Genomic DNA, 18,825 nt, shown 5'->3' on the forward strand with positions numbered 1-18,825 from the left:
CACTGTTCATCACCATATTTTTTTTAATACTATTAACAGTTTAGAAATAAAAGCATTGGCATCCCCCAATCCCGTTAGTTTATTCCCCCTCAAACCATCTGAGGTGATGCAAAGAACAGGAACCACACTCCTCTGGTAGAGATTCAAGCAGCTTTAGACATGGATAATATCTACTTATTCTTCTTCCGTCAGTGCAACAGTTGAGCAGCCCTCAAATTCATACTTGCAGCCATACAAAGACCAGGGTTGTGTTCAGTAGGGCACAGCGTAACAAAACGATAATCAATGCCATTTTATTTTTTCACCTACTGAACACAACCAATGGCAAGCCCAAAAAACCTTGGTAATTGAAGTTTATTTAACTTTATGTATTGGAGTACAATTTAGAGAAACTAGAAATCAAGATGTACTTCAGTGAAAAATGTTTCCCTCAAGCTAATTCATTGATGAATTGTCAGAAGACCATGGCGAGAAGGTTCTGAAAAGCATGAAATAGATTTTACACCTATGAACACATTTAACTTCTGGTCATCAGTAATATTTGGATGACAAATCAATTCCCCTTTGTAGGATATTGTATACACACAATCACAGATTGTTTATGCGCCACAATACAAGGTATTAAAGGCATTCAATATTCAAATACAACTAAAACCCATTCCATTTCCCAAGAGGAGCATACATTAGCTCCAGCCCATTTGATATATTCCTCAACAACCAGTGCAAACCCACAAAAAATTAAATAAAAGCAAGACTTGCTACGTGAAAACAAGCCTGCTTGAGAGGTCAAATCACAACTACCCTTCCTGATCCCAGAAAGCGACAAACGATGCAATGCAACAGAGTTCCAGTGGAGGAAACATTGAGTCCTGTTATCATTAGTCCTACCAAAACTAAAACACTTTTGTTCAATGCAGGGCAAATATACAGTTGTCCAAGTAGTTGTTTGCATGTGGGAAAGTATGCCTAAACCTGTAGGGCAGGATGGTAGAATACAAACTTGAAGTCTTGTGTCAGTTCATTCGCTGGTTATTCCAGGCTTCGTCAGCGCTCCTTGCTCATCATGTCAGTAAGAGGGGAAAGATGTTCGGCCGCAGAGGGGGATGAAGGTGAACAGAAAGTGAGAACGAGAGGTAGGTAGTGGGAATATGACATTTCAAGAAGTCTGAGCTGATCCAATGACTTTACGGTTTTCAAAATAAAAGTCTGGAAAAACAAAACCCCCAAAATATGTAGGAAACCATTAAACAGTCAACAAATACAATGAAATCTCGTTCCTGCTGTTATAACTCATCCCCTTTGTGGTTTTCTGACTGGTTTCGCTCTGTTGGTTCTGAAAATTGGAAGGAGGAATACAATTTTATACTCAAATATGTAGCAGCACAGTAATATGACCAGGTATAAAACCAAAATAAAGACTAAAGGACAAGAAAACTAAAATGCCCTTCCTTTTCATAGTTGCAGACAGTTGCTCTAGCTTGAATGGTATGACCAAATTCTTTTCCATCAGACGCCCACTTATGTAGCGAGAAATTGTAAAGGCAACTGGGTGCCAATTCACACACGCAAAAAGGTAGTTTCTATGGCAGACACTGTTCCTATGACAGACGTACCTGTCCTTGTAGTTTTATCTGTAGGCTGTAATTGGCTGAGTGAGTCTGTGTTCTGTCCAGTGGGCTCTTTGATGGGCGGTTCCTCTTGCTGCACCTCCTCAGTGCCCTCTTGAATGAAAACAAATGTTGCCAATGAAAAGAGAACTGATCAGTGATTAGAATTGTTTAAAAAGGGATCAATGACAAGTTCCCATGTCATGTGAACAAGTCTGCAAAAACACTTCCTTTGCAAATTACATTCATTACAGATGAAACTCATTGCTGAGGAACCCCCTTAATTACGTACCAAACAGAAGAAAAAGGGTCAAACAGGGAGGGACTACCTGGATTTGTCCAATAAATGCTCCATAACCTTTTGCTACGGTATGCCAAACTGAACATGACCATATTACATACATTCTATGACAGACGCACCTGTACTTGCAGTTTTATCTGTAGGCTGTGATTGGCTGAGTGAGTCTGTGTTCTGTCCAGTGGGCTCTTTGATGGGCGGTTCCTCTTGCTGCACCTCCTCAGTGCCCTCTTGAATGAAAACAAATGGCGCCAATGAAAAGTGGACTATGATTACATTTGTCTAAGGGATCATTGATAAGATATCACACGTCATATGAACAAGTCTGCAAAAGCACTTCCTTTGCAAATGACAAATGACATGAATTACAGCTGAGGAACCCCCTTCATTACATAGCTAACGGAAGGAAATGTACTTAAACAGGGAGGGACTACCTACAGTCCATACACTCAAATTAGTTTCAAAATGTCTTGCTACGGTGTGCCCTACTGAACATGACCTCTATATATAAAGCACATGTTCCATAACAGAAATGTGTTGGTTTTCCCCACTTTCCCACCTTCGTCTTTGGTCTCCTCCTTGGGAAGTATGACTTTCTCTTCCATTTTGCTGCTGTTGGCCTTGCTGCTGCTCCTCTCTGTGGTGCTGTTGTTATTGGGCTTGGCGGCCTTGGGCTTGGCGGCCTTGGGCTTGGCGGCCTTGTTCAGCAAGTAGTTGACCTCGCGGTCCAGCAAAGCCCACTTGGACTCTATGTCTTTGGACAGCAGCACAGGCTGCTCCGTGGGAGAACTCTTCTCCTGTTCAGCTACTGTGTTGTTCTTCCACGTCTGTGGAAGAGGGGGAGGTATTGGCGGTTAAAATAAAATGAAAAATAATCAAAGATTACAAACTATGGCACTCAAAGTGAATCACTTCCATATAGATTGTTTTGAACCACATTATCTCAAATTTGAGTAATAATAGTCAATCAAAATAATATAATTGACAAATGCGCTGAGTAAAACAAATAGGACATTATTAAACATCATTACATACAGAGATCTCATTGATGACTTTTTCCAACGTCTTCAGCTCCACGTCAGTGAAGATTCGGTCATCCTCTGATACAAGTTTGGAGCTCCTTAAGGAAAAACCACAGAAGACCCATGTCAACTGGATGCATTGTACATCTGATGATTCATCTCTAAAATGTTAAACTCTGAAGCTAAGCAGGGTCGGTCCTGGCCGGGAAACCAGATGCTGCCGAAAGTAGTGTTACAGGGCCAGTAGGGGTCCCTCTTTCCTCTGGTCAAAGGAAAGAGATCCCAAATTCCCCAATCTGGCCCTTACACCATTATGGCCACCTAATCACCCCCAGCTTCCAATTTGTTAATTCATCTCCTCCCCGGGTCATTGCTGTAAAAGATTGTTTTCAGGCAAGGCACTGCACCAGTGCTAGAGGCGTCACTACAGACCCTGGTTCGATCCGGGGCTGTATCACAACCGGCCGTGATTGAGCAGCGCACAATTTGCCCAGCATCGTCCGGGTAAGGGGAGGGTTTGGCCAGGGTAGGTCGTCAATGTAAAATAAGAATGTTCTTAACTGACTTGCCTAGTTAAATATATAAAAATGACCTGATAAAATAAGGTTAAATAAACAGATCTTGGGTCAGTTTTTCCATATTCCATTCCAGGTTATGAATGGTGAAGGGGAAGCCAATCCTAGAGCTCTAACAGAGCTGCTTTGACCCACCTGAGGAAGAAGCTGGAGCGGTTGAGCTTGCTCTCCAGGGTGGCCAGGTGGCCAGGCCACTTCCTGCGCTCTTCCACGCGGAAGAACATGTCCCGGCACAGCTTTCTGAGATATCGCAGCTTCTCCCGCAACTCCTTGGTGGACGCAGAGTAGCCATCCTCGTCCATCCAGGTCGACACTTGACTCAGCTTGGCCAGGATGGTTTCCTTCTCTTCCTCCAACACCACTGCCTGGTACTCCTCCTGGTACATTTTGTCCTAATGGAGGGGGGAGAGAAGGCTTTATATATATATATATATATATATATATATATATATATATATATATATATATATATACACACACATACACACACACACGTGTGAGAGCGCCAGACAGAATATACTGATGTTGTACTGTAAAGGTACTGTTCTAACCTGGGTATCAAAAAGGAATGCCTCAAGGCTGTTCAGTGTCTTCTCCCTCTCCTGTTTCTTCAGGTCTCGATCAGTCAGGTCTTGGAGCCTGACAGGAAGAAAACAAACATTATTGCAGCGAATTTGGAGGTAGCCGGGACTCAAACCTCGGTCTATGAGTCGGTCAAACAACTTAGCCATTACGCCAACAGATTCAAAGCCTCTGAAGTCACTAGGTGTTTGACAAGTCACAACGCTACATCAATATCAGCATTATTACAGCTTGAAAAATGTATTTTCAACTTCCCCACCCTGCACATTTGAGCCCAACTAAAATGTCATAAGGAAAGAGCAACACACTTCTTGTTTGAGGAGGTGACGGCTTCTAAATGAGGGTTAAGGATGTCTTTCACTTGGAGCTCCACTGTGACATCCTCATAGATCTCGTTTTTCTTCTGATGCTTGGCTTTCTTCTCGGCCTCAGTCTTAGCTGCTTCCTCTGTCGTTTTCTCCTCTTCTCCAGATTTGGCTCCCTCCTTTTCATCCTGCTCAGAAAAATAAAATATTTAATAGTTCATGAAATCTTGGTTTATTCAAGAGAGCCTCATTTACATTACGTTAATGAGTTATTTAATGTTGAATTCAAACAGAGAATGAGTTAAAACTCATTCATGTGAGGTTAGTATACACCCCCCCACTCTTGACAACATTCTCTTACCAAACATTCCATTCAACATTGTTAACATTTTGGAAAGTTCACTAAACACAAAAGGACTGAATACACCCCAGGGCTGAGCTAAACAAACCAGGGCCACGTTTAGAAGGCAAACATTGTGGAATGTTGCAGATAGAAATGTCACGAATAGATCTGTCCGGATTCCTTAAACATGCCAGAGGCATTTTTGTTCTACATATTTCCATCTAAACATTCCACAATTTGGAACTAGGAGAACTGAGCTAGGCCCAGCGACATCCCAGGCATTTATGTGGAATCCAATTGAGCCAAGCTCTTACCTGAAGGTCAGCCTTACTGTCTACTCCCTCAGTCTTCTCGTGGGTTGGGGCCACCTCCGCCTGCTGCTGTTCCTCCCCAGGCTCCTGCTTCTCTTGCTGGGGCGCTGCCTCCTCTTGCTCCTTCACAGACTCCGGATGAGCCTTCTCATCCTGGATTCAGAGACAATAGGGGAGCGGCAGAGAGAGTTAGACAGCCATGAACTAGTGTTAAGGAGGAACTCTGGTGCTTGTTACATTAGAATGGTAACTTTAGTAGAGGGTTACCTGAACTGGTTCAGTCACATTTGTGTTGGGTTCCGAGGATCCCCCTCCAAACAGGTTGGAAATTGTATTTCAGGTCAAAAGAGACAGAATTAAGACATGGAAGAGACTGATTTAGAGCTGGGACAATAACCTGAAAATTATCGACATTACCGTACTGATCCTTATCGCAGGCATTTTGCTGATATAGTTCATTAGTTCATGGCCTATACTAGAGAAATGTGAAGCTTGAAATTAAATAAGTATGCTAATATGGGTGATTGTTAATTTGACAATTGATGGCTACAACCAAACTAGTAACTCAAAATTCAAAAGGCACTCGCACATCTGAGCAAACTTTTTGCAGGTTCATGGCAACAGTTGATGAAGGAAAAAGGAAACCGCACACTGCTCTTGATAGTATCACTGATCTTTAATAAGCTTACATATCGGTCGCACGGCCTTCGTCAGAAGTGAGGCCGATACGTAAGCTTTTAAAAATCAGTGATACTATCAAGATCAGTGTGCGGTTTCCTTTTTCATACAACCAAACTAGTAACAATATTTGAAAAGATAATTTAAAAAGTGATGCACATTAATGTTATAAACTTAGTTCTTGCATCAATTCAGGCAATTTTGTCTGTCGCTCACCTCTACTATGATTATGAGGGGTGATCAGATGTCAAATGATTACGATGTTAGCATAAAACCTACTTGTCAGAGTAGACTCCTCCTCCTCCACAACGGTCTCAAAGACAGACACCACCTGAAGAAAGCAACTTAGGTCAATGTCGATTACCCCAAAACAGACTTCAATAGTGTCTAAATCAACTCAAAATAACTTCAAACCAAGCCAATTTTAATTGGGTTTATGTGGGTAGATTAAGGCATTTTACAATCCTCAGATGCAAACACGATGAGAATGTAGATTTACATTTTAAAAAAGTAAATTGCATCAAACCTTAAAGTAAATATAAAATATTATTTGGATGTATTTTGCAACCATCTTGAAAGTGTAAAAAGCCTGATGTTTTTTGTATTCGAGGTTTAGTTGTACTTCCAGAGAGGAGCTCCATAAGCATTAGAGGATTGCACTGACCATAGAGTTCATATAATTCACATTCGATAAGTAATTATATGGTACTGACCCGGTCAAGGAGGAGCACGCCACTCTCGTTCATGTTGAAGCTGGCATTGATGCCCTTGTACTCAGCATCTGTGTGCTTCTGGAAGCTGCTGCCCACCCCAGACAGCTGCACTGTGGTCAGGTTGAGAGAGCCAAAGACACTGGTGGAAGAAAGAAATTACACTTTTTTATTTACAATTAAAAATCAGACCCCTCCAAGTTAATGCATCTGATGATAATTGACTGTGAATGCAACAGGTAAGTTAGCTAGCTGTAAGTCACTTCCATTCCAATTAAATTCAAAACAGCTTTATTTGTCCCCCTAGTGTCTATAGCCCTAATATAAATGGCAGAACAAACGCTGCTATAGCATATCCTTAATTTTCCAGGCGGTCTACATAAAACCTTTTCAGACCTTGCCGTTTAGCCGTGTTGGCTCACAGAGTGGGGTAAATCTATGGGCCGATTTCCTGGAGACAGACAATCAAATCCTAGGCTAAAAACAAACAATGTATTCTCCATTGGGCCACTATACACACACATATATAACCTTGCTTTTGTCTTATCTGAAACTCAAGCTACTATATTTGCAGATGATCCCTCAATTTATACAGCAAGACAACTGGTTCAACAGGTACAGCAGGCTCTACAAGTAGATCCAGGAAATAATGGAGTGGGTTTCCCAGAACAAACTTGTTTTGAACACCAGGAAAACCAAGGTTATGTTGGTCTGTTCTACCAGCAAAAGGCCAACAAAGCATGGGATACAATTAAGTATTGGGGGGAACCACAAATTGAGGAAGTGTCAGAAACCAAACTACTACGGGTGCAGCAAGACAACTGCTTATCATGGTTGTCTCAAACTCATGTAAAAAAATATATTCAAACTGCATGCATGATCAGAAGTATAGCCAAATATTTACCGGGAAATGTTCTTTAGCAAACAACCCAAGCATTAATTGGTAGTCAGGTGACCTACTGTTCTGTGGTCTGGGGACATGCATCAGTAAGTGACATTAGGAGGCTGCAGATCGCACAGAACAAAGCAACAAGGATTGTTTAAAGGTAGAGATATGGTTCTTCTGTTGTAGTCATGCTCAGTGAGTTGTTGGTCATCAATCAAGATAATTAAAAAAAACATGCTTATTTTATTTCACAATGTACACCATTTAAAAAACAGCCAAACTCTATTCACAACAGTATTCACTTGGTAAGAGACAGACTTTCAGTAAATACTAGGAATAGATTGTCCACCATCTATGTTTTATCTAGACAGAAGACAAGAACATTATGATTTAGAGCCATAAAGAAATGGAATAACTTCTGAGCAAACCAGAAACCTTCCAATATAAATTCAAATAATACTTTAGAACCATTTAAATTGGAAGGTTGTGCAGGACTATGGTAGACGAAGGAATCAAACTACAATTTCAGACTTTATCTGGTCAATATGTCAGTGTTATGACTGTTACAGTGTGTTGTATGTGAAAATGTGATCTTATTATAAGTTGTATTTTAATGTTTGAGGACTCGTGGAAGATTAGTCCAAATTCCAACTAAAAGAGATCGTAATAACATCCATTCAGCATGCTTTAGTCCATGCCTAGGCTTAATCTGTGTCCAGGAAACCGGACCTAAATTCTGACCAATTAAATCCAACTTTATTTTGGGTGGTGTTCACCTGAGGTCTTCCTGGCCCAGGAAACTGAGATCGCCGTAGTTGATGTTGAAGGCAAAGTCGTCAGTGTGGTTGAAGGTGAAGACCTTGCTCTGGGGGTAGGGGGCCATCCTCTGGAACAGAATATGTTTGTTGTGCTTCAGGATCCTGGAACCATCCTCCTCCATCTCACTTGTGAACTCCACCTGGAGAGTGAGAGAAACAAACACAGCTGTATGCTACAATCCAAAATAAATGTAAAAGATGAGCACCATATGACATGCAGTTGTGTGGTGCTTAGCTTCTACTTTCATTTTGGATTGACGCAATTCAATTATTATTATTTATTTTTTAAGGGATGGGTTTCAATGTTAAAGAATGGGCTGTGTTACCTGAATGGGGAAAACGGTTGCCTCTCTAACCAGGAAAGGTTGGACTTTGAAGGCCTTGCTGAGGGCAGCGGCCTGGTACACAGCCCCCATGGCTGCAGCCTCATCTGCGTTGAGGTTCTTCCCTAGCTCCTCTCTACACAGTCAGGTCAAAGTGAAATATCACTTCAAAAACAAACTTTTTCAGACCTCAAAAGTAGTCAAATGGTCTGTATATGAAACTACATGCCTCAACCAATGTTCACTCGAAGCTGCGGTGTAGCCCGAGACTGCCGTGCAGCTCCCCGGGACTACCGCAGAACGGAGAAGTGCACGAGACAACTTCACTCAACTTTCTAGAGTTTAACCAGTTGGTGTTAACTATAATTTCCCTTTTCTGTGGCAATTGGGATCAAAGCAATAGCCACTTTCAATGCAACATAATGTAACAACAATTATAAGAGATTTTTCTGTAGGCAGACCGCGTTGGAGTAGGATGCTATTGCACCCGTACTCTACACAGACCGGTGCAGCATAACCAATCAGAGCTGCAGTAGGCCTATATGCAAATAGACCATTGCCATATACAGATCTGTGACATTTTTTGAAGTGGACTGTTTACAGGCTTAGATGTGCTTGTTTTGAGATCAAAGCAAAAGAGCTGCATGTAGCCACGCGTGCACATTTTATTAATATCCTTCGCTAGTTAGTGAATTATTAGCCCAGTTAAAAGCTCATTTCTAGTCAGCAATAGGGGTGTCATTGCTTCATACAAGAGCACAAAACATGTACATTTCTAGACATCGTTGAAAAGCAAGTCCGGTATAGAACTATTTTTGGTCTTAAAAAAGGGTCTGTTGTATTTTGAGGTTGGCTTGACTAAGCCAAGTAGCCAATAGGCAGATGTTAGCATCATTTGTCTGATTCATTATAATAAATGGTTCGGGAACAATAACGTAAAGTGGTTTCTTGCAACCACCACATTCAGTAACCTTGTTTGAAGGACTAGATAACAGGTCAATGTCAATCCCTGCATGTTTCTTTCAAAAGTCTCATGGAATGTAGGCCTACATTGACCACCACACATTGGCTGCTACTGTAGGCTGAATGATAGAACAGCTATTTCCATGTTAAAATGTTATGGGATGCATTTTCACCATTGTTTTATGGCAGGCCACTCTGGTACAGTGGCTTGCGAAAGAGTTCACCCCCCCCCCCCCCCCCCCTTGGCATTTTTCCTATTTTGTTGCCTTATAACCTGGCATTCAAATGGATTTTGGGGGAGTTTGTATCGTTTGATTTACACAACATGCCTGCCACTTTGAAGATGCTAAATATTTTCTTTTCTGAAACGAACAAGAACTAGAAAAAAAAGTAAATACTTTGTAGAGCCACCTTTTGCAGCAATTACCGCTGCAAGTCTCTTGGGGTATGTCTATAAGCTTGGCACATCTAGCAACGGGGATTTTTGCCCATTCTTCAAGGCAAAACTGCTACAGCACCTACAAGTTGGATAGATTCCGCTGGTGTACAGCAATGGTTAAGTCATACCACATATATTCAATTGGATTGAGGTCTGGGCTTTGACTAGGCCATTCCAAGACATTTAAATGCGTTTCCCCTTAACACACTCAAGTTTTGCTTAAGCAGTATGCTTAGGGTCATTGTCCTGCTGGAAGGTGAACCTCTGTCCCAGTCTCAAATCTCTGGGAGACGGAAACAGGTTTCCCCTCAAGAATTTCCCTGTATTTAGCGACATCCATCATTCCTTCAATTCTGAACAGTTTCCCAGTCCCTGCCAATGAAAAATATGGTGTTCTCAGGGTGATGGTGTTAATTTCCTTGAACAAAAAAAGCTCAATTTTAGTCTCATCTGACCAGAGTACCTTCTTCCATATGTTTGGGGAGTCTCCTATATGCCTTTTGGCAAAAACCAAATGTGTTTGCTAATTTTTTTCTTTAAGCAATGGCTTTTTCTGGCCACTCTCCAATATATCCCAGCTCTGTGGAATGTACGGCTTAAAGTGGACCTACGGACAGATACTCCAATCTCCGCTGTGGAGCTTTGCAGCTCCTTCATGGTCTCTTTGTTGCCTCTGAGTAATTCCCTCCTTGCCTGGTCTGAGTTTGGTGGTAGGCCCTCTCTTGGCAGGTTTGTTGTGGTGCCATTTTCTTTTCATTTAATGTGGGGCATTCAAAGTTTGATATTTTTTTATAACCCAACCCTGATCTGTACTTCACTACTTAGTCCCTGACCTGTTTGGAGAGCTCCTTGGTCTTCATGGTGCCGCATGCTTGGTGGTGCCCCAGACTCTGGGGCTTTTCAGAACAGGTGCATGCATGCATATATACACATACTCAGATCATGTGACACTTAAATAAAGTCCACCTGTGGGCAATCTAACTCATGTGACTTCTGAAGGTAATTGGTTTCACCAGATCTTATTTAGGGGGATTCATAGCAAAGGGGGTGAATACATACGCACAACTCTTTTCATTTTGTAGAATTTTTGTAAACAAGTACATTTTTTTCCCCCACTTCACCATTTGACTACTTTGTGTATGTCCATTCCATGAAATCCAAATAAAAATCAATTTCAATTACAGGTTGTAATGCAACAAAAATAGGAAATACGCCAAGGGGGAATACTGAATACTTTTGCAAGGCACTGTAGGCCTAATACATTATGATCAAAAAGCCATCGTCGTCTACTTGGCAACTTAAAATAGGCACAGCCGGAAGTTGCACAAAATTTTCACAACTTTCAAGTTCACGCTCAGACCTGCAATTTGCTCAGTGCCCAAATTTAAGGGAACATTGGCCTATTTTCATATTAATTTGCAATTAAGGCATATCTAGCTGATCTTCACAACAAATGATGTACACCTTCGTCCAATTTCCATTTTTCAGGTCCAAAAACCTGGCAAAGTTTGATTTTGGGTCTAACTATCCCTTTAAGCCTTTTCATCCCAGATGGAGCATTTCCAACATGTGAGTTACATACCATCACTCTAGTAGATATTACCTATGACACTCAGGTGAAGCACTTACTCTATTCTATTGTGTTCCATTGTCTAGGAAGGTTTGTTTTGAATATGACATCTTACAGCCAAAACCCTGGACAATATGTCCCTCATGTAGTGTAGAGCCCCAAGTATTGACAGTGTCAAGTGAAACTGTTGACATACTTCCCAACGGCTTTGAGCAGCACTTCTTGCACCTTAGGCACTCGGGTGGAGCCACCCACAAGGATCACCTGCTCGATCTCATCCTGTTGGAAAACAATGTTGGAAGATGTACTTACAGTACTTGCAAATAAACAAACATGTGTTGGTTCAATCTCTGTAGAAATCTCTGAAGGCTTGACATGCTGAAACATGTCATGTTTAACCCCGTAAGGTCAATGTCCACACCCTCGTGGAAATCTAATTAGCAGAACACAACAATCCCATAAAAATCTGTTCAGTTTAAGCAAGATATGTTTTTGTTTTGCATTGGAAGCGTCTCAATCCACCACATCTGCCTGTCGGACTTCCACATCTGCAGTGTGTCAGACCATGAGACATCCTGCAAATCAGTCTTACAAAAATAGTCTGTGGCGTCCAAACGGGTTGGCCTAAACTACTGAAAAATATGTAAAGCATTGGTTGCATATTTCATGCCTCATTTTCAGCATGATAATACACAGCCCCATGTCGCAACAATCTGTACACAATTCCAGAAAGCTGAAAATGTCCCAGTTCAGTGGACTGCATATGGTCCTTCCATGGTCTGCATGTTTGGGACGCTCTGGATCGACGTGTACGACAGCATACTCCAGTTCCCGCCAATATCCAGCATCTACAGGCCACAATCAAGAGCCTGATCAACTCTACACGAAGGAGATGTGTCGCACTGCATGAGGCAAATGGTCACACCAGGTACAAATTTTTTTCTGATCCATTCACCTACTCTTTTTTTTTGGGGGGGGGGGGGGGGGGGGGGTCTGACCAACAGATGCATATCTGTATTCCTAGTCATGAGAAATAGTCATGAGAAATCCACAGAATAGGGCCCAATACATTTATTTCAATTGACTGATTTCCTTATATGAACTAACTCTAAATAGTTGCGTTTATATTTTTGTTCGGTATATTATGACCCCTCTATGGAAAGTTAAGGCTATGTTTTTCTCGTCGACCCCCACAAGCATCTTGGGACTCATCTGATGTCGGTACAGCCGATCTGCCAAGTTCTGTCTGTAGAGTCAAAACAGTTTGGGCTACTTTGTGAGACTCACAAACACGTTGGTTGTTTTGCTCTAGGACGCCCACAGGCCTCACAAGACTCGCCTGAAGGTCCCCCGGTACCAGTTGAAAAAAAATGAATGGAAGTATATAGAGACTTCAGTGCCAAAATTCATCTCAGATCGAAGACACTTCAGAACAAATATCCTTTAGTTTTCTTTTTGATAATGCTGGTTTTCCTGTGACTTTTGATGATTTTGTCTGTCGTTTGTGCATAAAAAGTCCCAAGTCTCCCCAAAATGTAAAATAAAGTTGGCCACTGCTTTACTAAAATATCAATAGACAAACAAGTGTCATGTTCATTAAGGCACTCAATGGAAAACCAAAAATCTAGTTATTGGACAAATCCAGGGAGTCCCTTCCTGGTTAAATCCATTTGGTGCCTAATGAATGCACACAAGCTACAGTGACTCACCAGGGACATCTCTGCAGAGCTGAGGGCATCCTGTACAGGGCCAGGCACTCTCTCAAAAAGGTCAGCACACAGGGTCTCAAACTCCACACGGGTCACCTTGGCCTTGAAATCCATGTCATCCAGCAGCCCTTCCACCTGAACAACAAAGAGAGTGCGAGTATATTTGGTTTACATGTACTGTAATACACATCTACAGTAGAACACTATGGGGAACTGTAAAAGTGCAGCTAAAAACATTTCCCCAAATGAATGGGTGCTTACTTTCAGATCTAACACACCTGACAGAACATCAATACATAAGAAACGTTACCAAAAAAGACCCTATTTCTCTAAATGTGCAGAACAGTGCAAGACTGGAAGTGACAGGGAATGGAGGGATAAAGAAGCAATGCGATGGCTTCACCTGTGTAATTATTTTACAGGGTTACACATCTACAGTAGAACACTACGGGTGACATGGGAGTAACTGGTAACTACTCTCAACTGCAGCAAAGGTAAGGAGAATGGTGTAAGACTGGGGTTAGCGAAGGTCCCGTCACCTGTGCCATGAATTCGGCATTAGCGCTCAGCACAGTCTTGAGTCTCTGGGCCTCCTTGAGGAGCTTGGCCATGGCCCGGTGGTTCTCCCTCACGTCCTTCTTGGTCTTCTTCTGCTCGTTGAATAGCTTGGCCAGGTGGTCCTGCAGCCGCAGCTCCATCTCAAAGCCCCCCAGAGAGCGGTCAAACCTGGTCAAAGACAGAACATTGTTAGGTTAGGAACATTTGAGAAATGTGCTTGTCATCGAGCCACAATAAGACATTGAAAATACAAATACTTAGTGAGCTCTGAAAGAATTGGGACAGTGACACATTGTTTTGAAAAGATTCAATGACTATGCAGTTGAAGTGCAGACTAAGCTTTAATATGAGGGTATATTCAGCCATATCGGATGAACCGTTTAGAGAACACCTTTTTGTACATAATTCCCCCCCCCCTATTATTAGGGGAGCAATGGTATAGGGACAAATTCACTTATATGGTATATTATAAAGTTAGGGTTAGGAGCACCAATATCAAACACCCAAGACATGCTCACCTCACCATTACAATAACAGGGGAGGTTAGCATGTTTGGGGGGGATATAATATTTTTGTAATAATACTCGACGCATTCAGGATTATCCGTAATCATGGTAGCATCCACATGAACGTCAGTGTTTCGAAACATTCTTAGTTACAATAAGATGACAATACATTATTTACAATTAATTTCTATTGGTCACAAAATAATCTGAAACAACCTAAACAAACAGTAAATGCATCCAACAAATTTGTCAAGTCAAACTTGATGTGGTCATAGCGTACCATGAATATGAGACCAAATACTTAACTACACAGCGGAATTAGTCCCAATTCCTTTGGTCCCCTAAAAAGGGGGGACTACGTACAAAAAGTGTTGTGATTTCGAAACAGTTCACCCGATATGGATGAAAAGCCTGAAATTCAAGTGGACAGTCCGCACCTTAACCTCATACTCATTCTATCATTCCAAAGTGCTTGAGTACAGAGCCAAAACTTATTTTTTTAAATCACTGTCACATTTGGAGCTCACTGTATATGGAATGAAAACAAAACTAGTACTTATTTCTTAATGATGAGAGCAGAGTGCAAGGCGTGTGCTTTCCCCAACATTCTGTGTTGCAGTGTGTGTGTGTGTGTAAAAGTGGGTATACAGGTCCTTTTGTCTCACCCCACTCCTCGTATCTGGAGCTGTGGCTGGGAACCCGACTCTTCAGTTTTGACTGTCTGGTATGTGACGATGGTTGCCGTTGTGCTGCCTGAACCCATGTCATAGAACATTATGTTCTGTAGCGAGAGACAACGGGAATGTAAGTCTAGGGTTACACAAAGCAACTTTTCTGACCCACAAAACAACTTATGAAGCGCAACTCAAAAAGACTTAACCTAGTTAAAAGACGCTTGTAAAAGCAGCCTAGTTAGCGCACCTGTGCTGTGCTGTTGATGTCTTTTCTCCTGAAGACGCCGTAGTTGAGTGCCACCGCCGTGTTGTCGTTGATGAGCTGAAGGACTTTAACACATGCCATCTGTGCGGCCTGCAGGACTGCTCTGCGCTCTGCCTGATTGAAAAAGACTGGGACGGTGATCACGGCATCTTTGATGGGCTGCTCTGTAAGCGAGAGCAAAATACATTCAAGGGGGGCTTCAAAATAATTGGGCAACAATGTTGAGAGAAAACCTTTTCCCCGTACTACTAGTGAACAGACAAACCTGCAAAGTCCTGAGCAAGTCCACGTGAATAGTTCAAAACCATGCCCAGGAGCTCCTCTGGAGAGTACTGCATTTCTCTGCAGGAAAACAGAGTAGACATTACAGCCAAGCACTTTTCATATTTTTATAAAATATATATTCTTTTTTGCAACCCCTTTCTCCACCCCAATTTCATGATATCCAATTGGTAGTTTGTCTTGTCCCATCACCACAACTCCCATACAGACTCGGGAGAGGCGAAGGTTGAGAGCCATGCATCCTCCTAAACACGACCCAACCAAGCGGCACTGCTTCTTGACACTGCTCGCTTAACCCGGAAGCCAGCCGCACCAATGTGTCGGAGGAAGCGCCGTACAGCTGGTGACTGAAGTCAGCATGTATTTACCCAGCCGCCACAAGGCGTCGCTAGAGCGTAATGGGTCAAGGACATCCCAGGCAGCCAAACCCACCCCTAACCTGGACGCTGGGCCAATTGTGCACCGCCTCATGGGTCTCCCGGTTGCGGCCGGCTGCGACAGTCTGGGATCGAACTTGGACCTGTAGTGATGCCTCCAGCACTGCAATGCAGTGCCTTAGACCGCTGTGCCACAATGCCTTAGAGAAACGAGGCCCCAGAACCAATCACTCTTATCCACAACTACAGCATAGGACATACTGGATCAATGACATTGTCACAGGCGGTTTAAAATGTGCTATTTGGGCAGTACACAAAGGAACGTTGTACACTGACAAACAATAAGTTAATGGGTCAGCATTTTCCCCCATATCGTCCATAGAAGTCCGTATTATTAGTACTCGTCAACAAATCACTTGGCTCAATCACCTCCTGCTAAACAAAGGAAAAGGGAACCAATGAGATGAAATCAAAAATGACTTACTCCGAGTTGCTAAAGAGAACTGTGCCCCGACTCTCATCTGTCACCAGATGGTGCTCGGGGAAGCGTTTCTGATAGACCGCCACCTGTGGGTTGTCATGCTTCTTGCCAAGGAGGCTCTGAAGATGCCTATAGACAAATTTGGGGTTCTTCACAGACTGCGGGAGAAAGAAAAACAAATCCATGTCAGTATAGATATTAATTCATGAACTTCATTGATTCACATGGGGGAGTACAGAGCACTAACTGCATGATAGACATTTTAAAACATGTGACCTGGTAGGTTATCAATGACAAAGTGCCTTACCACTCCCAATGCACTGTCTCCAAAAAGTCTCTCGTTTTCTTTTAAACACACAGCTATTGGCGTTTTCCTCCTGGACTCCCTGTGCAACACAAAGAAGGATAAGACTATTTGAAACAAGTTAAAGCTTTGAGAATGCTTTAAAAAAAAAATGTTTTTATCGTGAACTGACCCTTAGTTCAGCCAATTTTCATTCACTATTCAACACGGGCCCATTTAGGTATTGCCATGTTAACATGCATTGTAAACACTAAAGAACAGCTAGCGAACTCACACATCAGCGATGAGCACGATATTAATAACTATGAATACTTATCAAACATGAAATGGAATAGGGATTTCTGTCTAAAAGCACAAAGTCCTAAACCCATTGCGATGACATGGCTAGAGACAATGAAAATAGCAATACTCACTTGTTAAGAGCAATCTCCATTGGCACGCCAGGTTTTACTATCGCTACTTTCATCCACTCACTGCCCAGGTCAACTGACATGACTGCAACAGAGGCTGTATGGACAAAATAATAGGTATGATTATTCCATTACCTGTACTTTTGTAATAACAAAGTGATGATTACAGACTAGAGGTCGACCGATTAATCGGAATGGCCGATTAATTAGGGCCGATTTCAAGTTCTCCATTTTTTACACCTTTATTTAACTAGGAAAGTCAGTTAAAGAACACATTCTTATTTTCAATGACGGCCTTGGAACGGTGGGTTAACTGCCTTGTTCAGGGGCAGAACAACAGCTTTTTACCTTGTCAGCTCAGGGATTCAATCTTGCAACCTTACGGTTAACTAGTCCAACGCTCTAACCACCTGCCTCATGAGGAGCCCGCCTGTTACGCGAATGCAGTAAGAAGCCAAGGTAAGTTGCTAGCTATCATTAAACTGAATCATAATCACTAGTTATAACTACACATGGTTGATGATATTACTAGTTTATCTAGCGTGTCCTGCGTTGCATATAATCGATGCAGTGCGTATTCGCGAAAAAGGACTGTCGTTGCTCCAACGTGTACCTAACCATAAACATCAAATGCCTTAAAATCAATACACAGAAGTATATATTTTTAAACCTGCATATTTAGCTAAAAGAAATCTAGGTTAGCAGGCAATATTAACCAGGTGAAATTGTCACTTCTCTTGCGTTCATTGCACGCTGAGTCAGGAATATGCAACAGTTTGGGCCGCTGGCTCATTGCGAACTAATTTGCCAAAATGTTACATAATTATGACGTAACATATAAGGTTGTGCAATGTAACAGGAATATTTAGACTGATGGATGCCACCCGTTAGATAAAATACGGAATGGTTCCGTATTTCACTGAAATAATACGTTTTGTTTGAGATTATAGTTTCCTGATTCTACCATATTAATGACCTAAGGCTCGTATTTCTGTGTGTCATGTTATAATTAAGTGTATGATTTGATAGAGCAGTCTGACTGAGCGATGGTGGGCACCAGCAGGCTCAAGCATTCATTCAAACAGCACTTGTGCGTTTTGCCAGCAGCTCTGCTGTTTATGAATTCAAGCCTATCAACTCCCGAGATTAGGCTGGTGTAACGATGTGATGTGAAATGGCTAACTAGTTAGCTGGGTGCGCACTAATAGCATTTCAAACGTCACTCGCTCTGAGACTTGGAGTAGTTGTCCCCCTTGCTCTGCATGCGTATTACAGACTAAGTGAGACAATACTAAAGGTGATTAGCTTCAATGATTTCTCACTGGCTACAGTGGTATGGTGGCAATATGAGTGATTAATCAGTCTTTTGCATCAGTTGACATCAAACTTAATCAATGTTCATCCGTGCATCAGTAAATTCATGTGTAAATGGGTACAAATACAGACAATGCATCATATTGTAATGTGACAGATTAACTATAACCTCTGCACGTGTCCATTTTCTTCTCGCACTCAAAATGGAGGCATTCAGATTTATGTTGAAATTTGAATTTGGTGTTAAGCGAATCTGCCGGTGTTGATGCGGGCAGGTGTCTTGGATGGAATTACCATGTGTAGTGTTAGTACCTGTTTGTGAAGGCAGCAGAGCCAAGACGAGGCAGAAGGGAGCCCATAAAGTCAGCTTCCTCCTCATGGTGACCTGTACACACACAAAGCAGAACAAAAACAGATATTCAAATGCTAACAGCAGCCTTCTTAGTGACATGGTAAGTGTGCTGAAGAAATAATTGGTTCAATATTTTGAGACCTCAAAGATTCATTATCCTCGA

The 18,825-nt window shown here is 42.0% G+C and overlaps 1 protein-coding gene across 4 annotated transcripts in view; it reads right to left on the minus strand.

The window, feature by feature from the left end:
* The window catches only part of LOC139423226 (hypoxia up-regulated protein 1-like), a 22,104-nt gene continuing 3,279 nt past the window's right edge, over window positions 1–18,825 (minus strand). For 2 of the 4 annotated variants that reach the window (XM_071174992.1, XM_071174993.1), the window contains exons 2-25: window positions 18,623–18,695; window positions 17,000–17,093; window positions 16,590–16,668; window positions 16,286–16,440; window positions 15,408–15,484; window positions 15,125–15,306; window positions 14,869–14,984; window positions 13,679–13,865; window positions 13,140–13,274; window positions 11,627–11,709; window positions 8,462–8,594; window positions 8,094–8,275; window positions 6,435–6,573; window positions 6,001–6,052; window positions 5,311–5,354; window positions 5,047–5,196; window positions 4,393–4,577; window positions 4,054–4,141; window positions 3,638–3,894; window positions 2,941–3,025; window positions 2,465–2,732; window positions 2,028–2,135; window positions 1,614–1,721; window positions 1–1,333 (exon numbers count right to left, since the gene is read on the minus strand). In XM_071174992.1, coding sequence (XP_071031093.1) covers window positions 1,284–1,333; window positions 1,614–1,721; window positions 2,028–2,135; window positions 2,465–2,732; window positions 2,941–3,025; window positions 3,638–3,894; window positions 4,054–4,141; window positions 4,393–4,577; window positions 5,047–5,196; window positions 5,311–5,354; window positions 6,001–6,052; window positions 6,435–6,573; window positions 8,094–8,275; window positions 8,462–8,594; window positions 11,627–11,709; window positions 13,140–13,274; window positions 13,679–13,865; window positions 14,869–14,984; window positions 15,125–15,306; window positions 15,408–15,484; window positions 16,286–16,440; window positions 16,590–16,668; window positions 17,000–17,093; window positions 18,623–18,689 — 3,024 coding nt within the window. In that variant the 5' untranslated portion in view covers window positions 18,690–18,695 and the 3' untranslated portion in view covers window positions 1–1,283. The remainder of the gene's footprint in view (window positions 1,334–1,613; window positions 1,722–2,027; window positions 2,136–2,464; window positions 2,733–2,940; window positions 3,026–3,637; window positions 3,895–4,053; window positions 4,142–4,392; window positions 4,578–5,046; window positions 5,197–5,310; window positions 5,355–6,000; window positions 6,053–6,434; window positions 6,574–8,093; window positions 8,276–8,461; window positions 8,595–11,626; window positions 11,710–13,139; window positions 13,275–13,678; window positions 13,866–14,868; window positions 14,985–15,124; window positions 15,307–15,407; window positions 15,485–16,285; window positions 16,441–16,589; window positions 16,669–16,999; window positions 17,094–18,622; window positions 18,696–18,825) is intronic. The other 2 variants (XM_071174994.1, XM_071174995.1) reach the window with 2 other exon arrangements.

Source organism: Oncorhynchus clarkii, chromosome 12 (genome assembly GCF_045791955.1).
Source record: "Oncorhynchus clarkii lewisi isolate Uvic-CL-2024 chromosome 12, UVic_Ocla_1.0, whole genome shotgun sequence".
Taxonomy (NCBI): domain Eukaryota; kingdom Metazoa; phylum Chordata; class Actinopteri; order Salmoniformes; family Salmonidae; genus Oncorhynchus; species Oncorhynchus clarkii.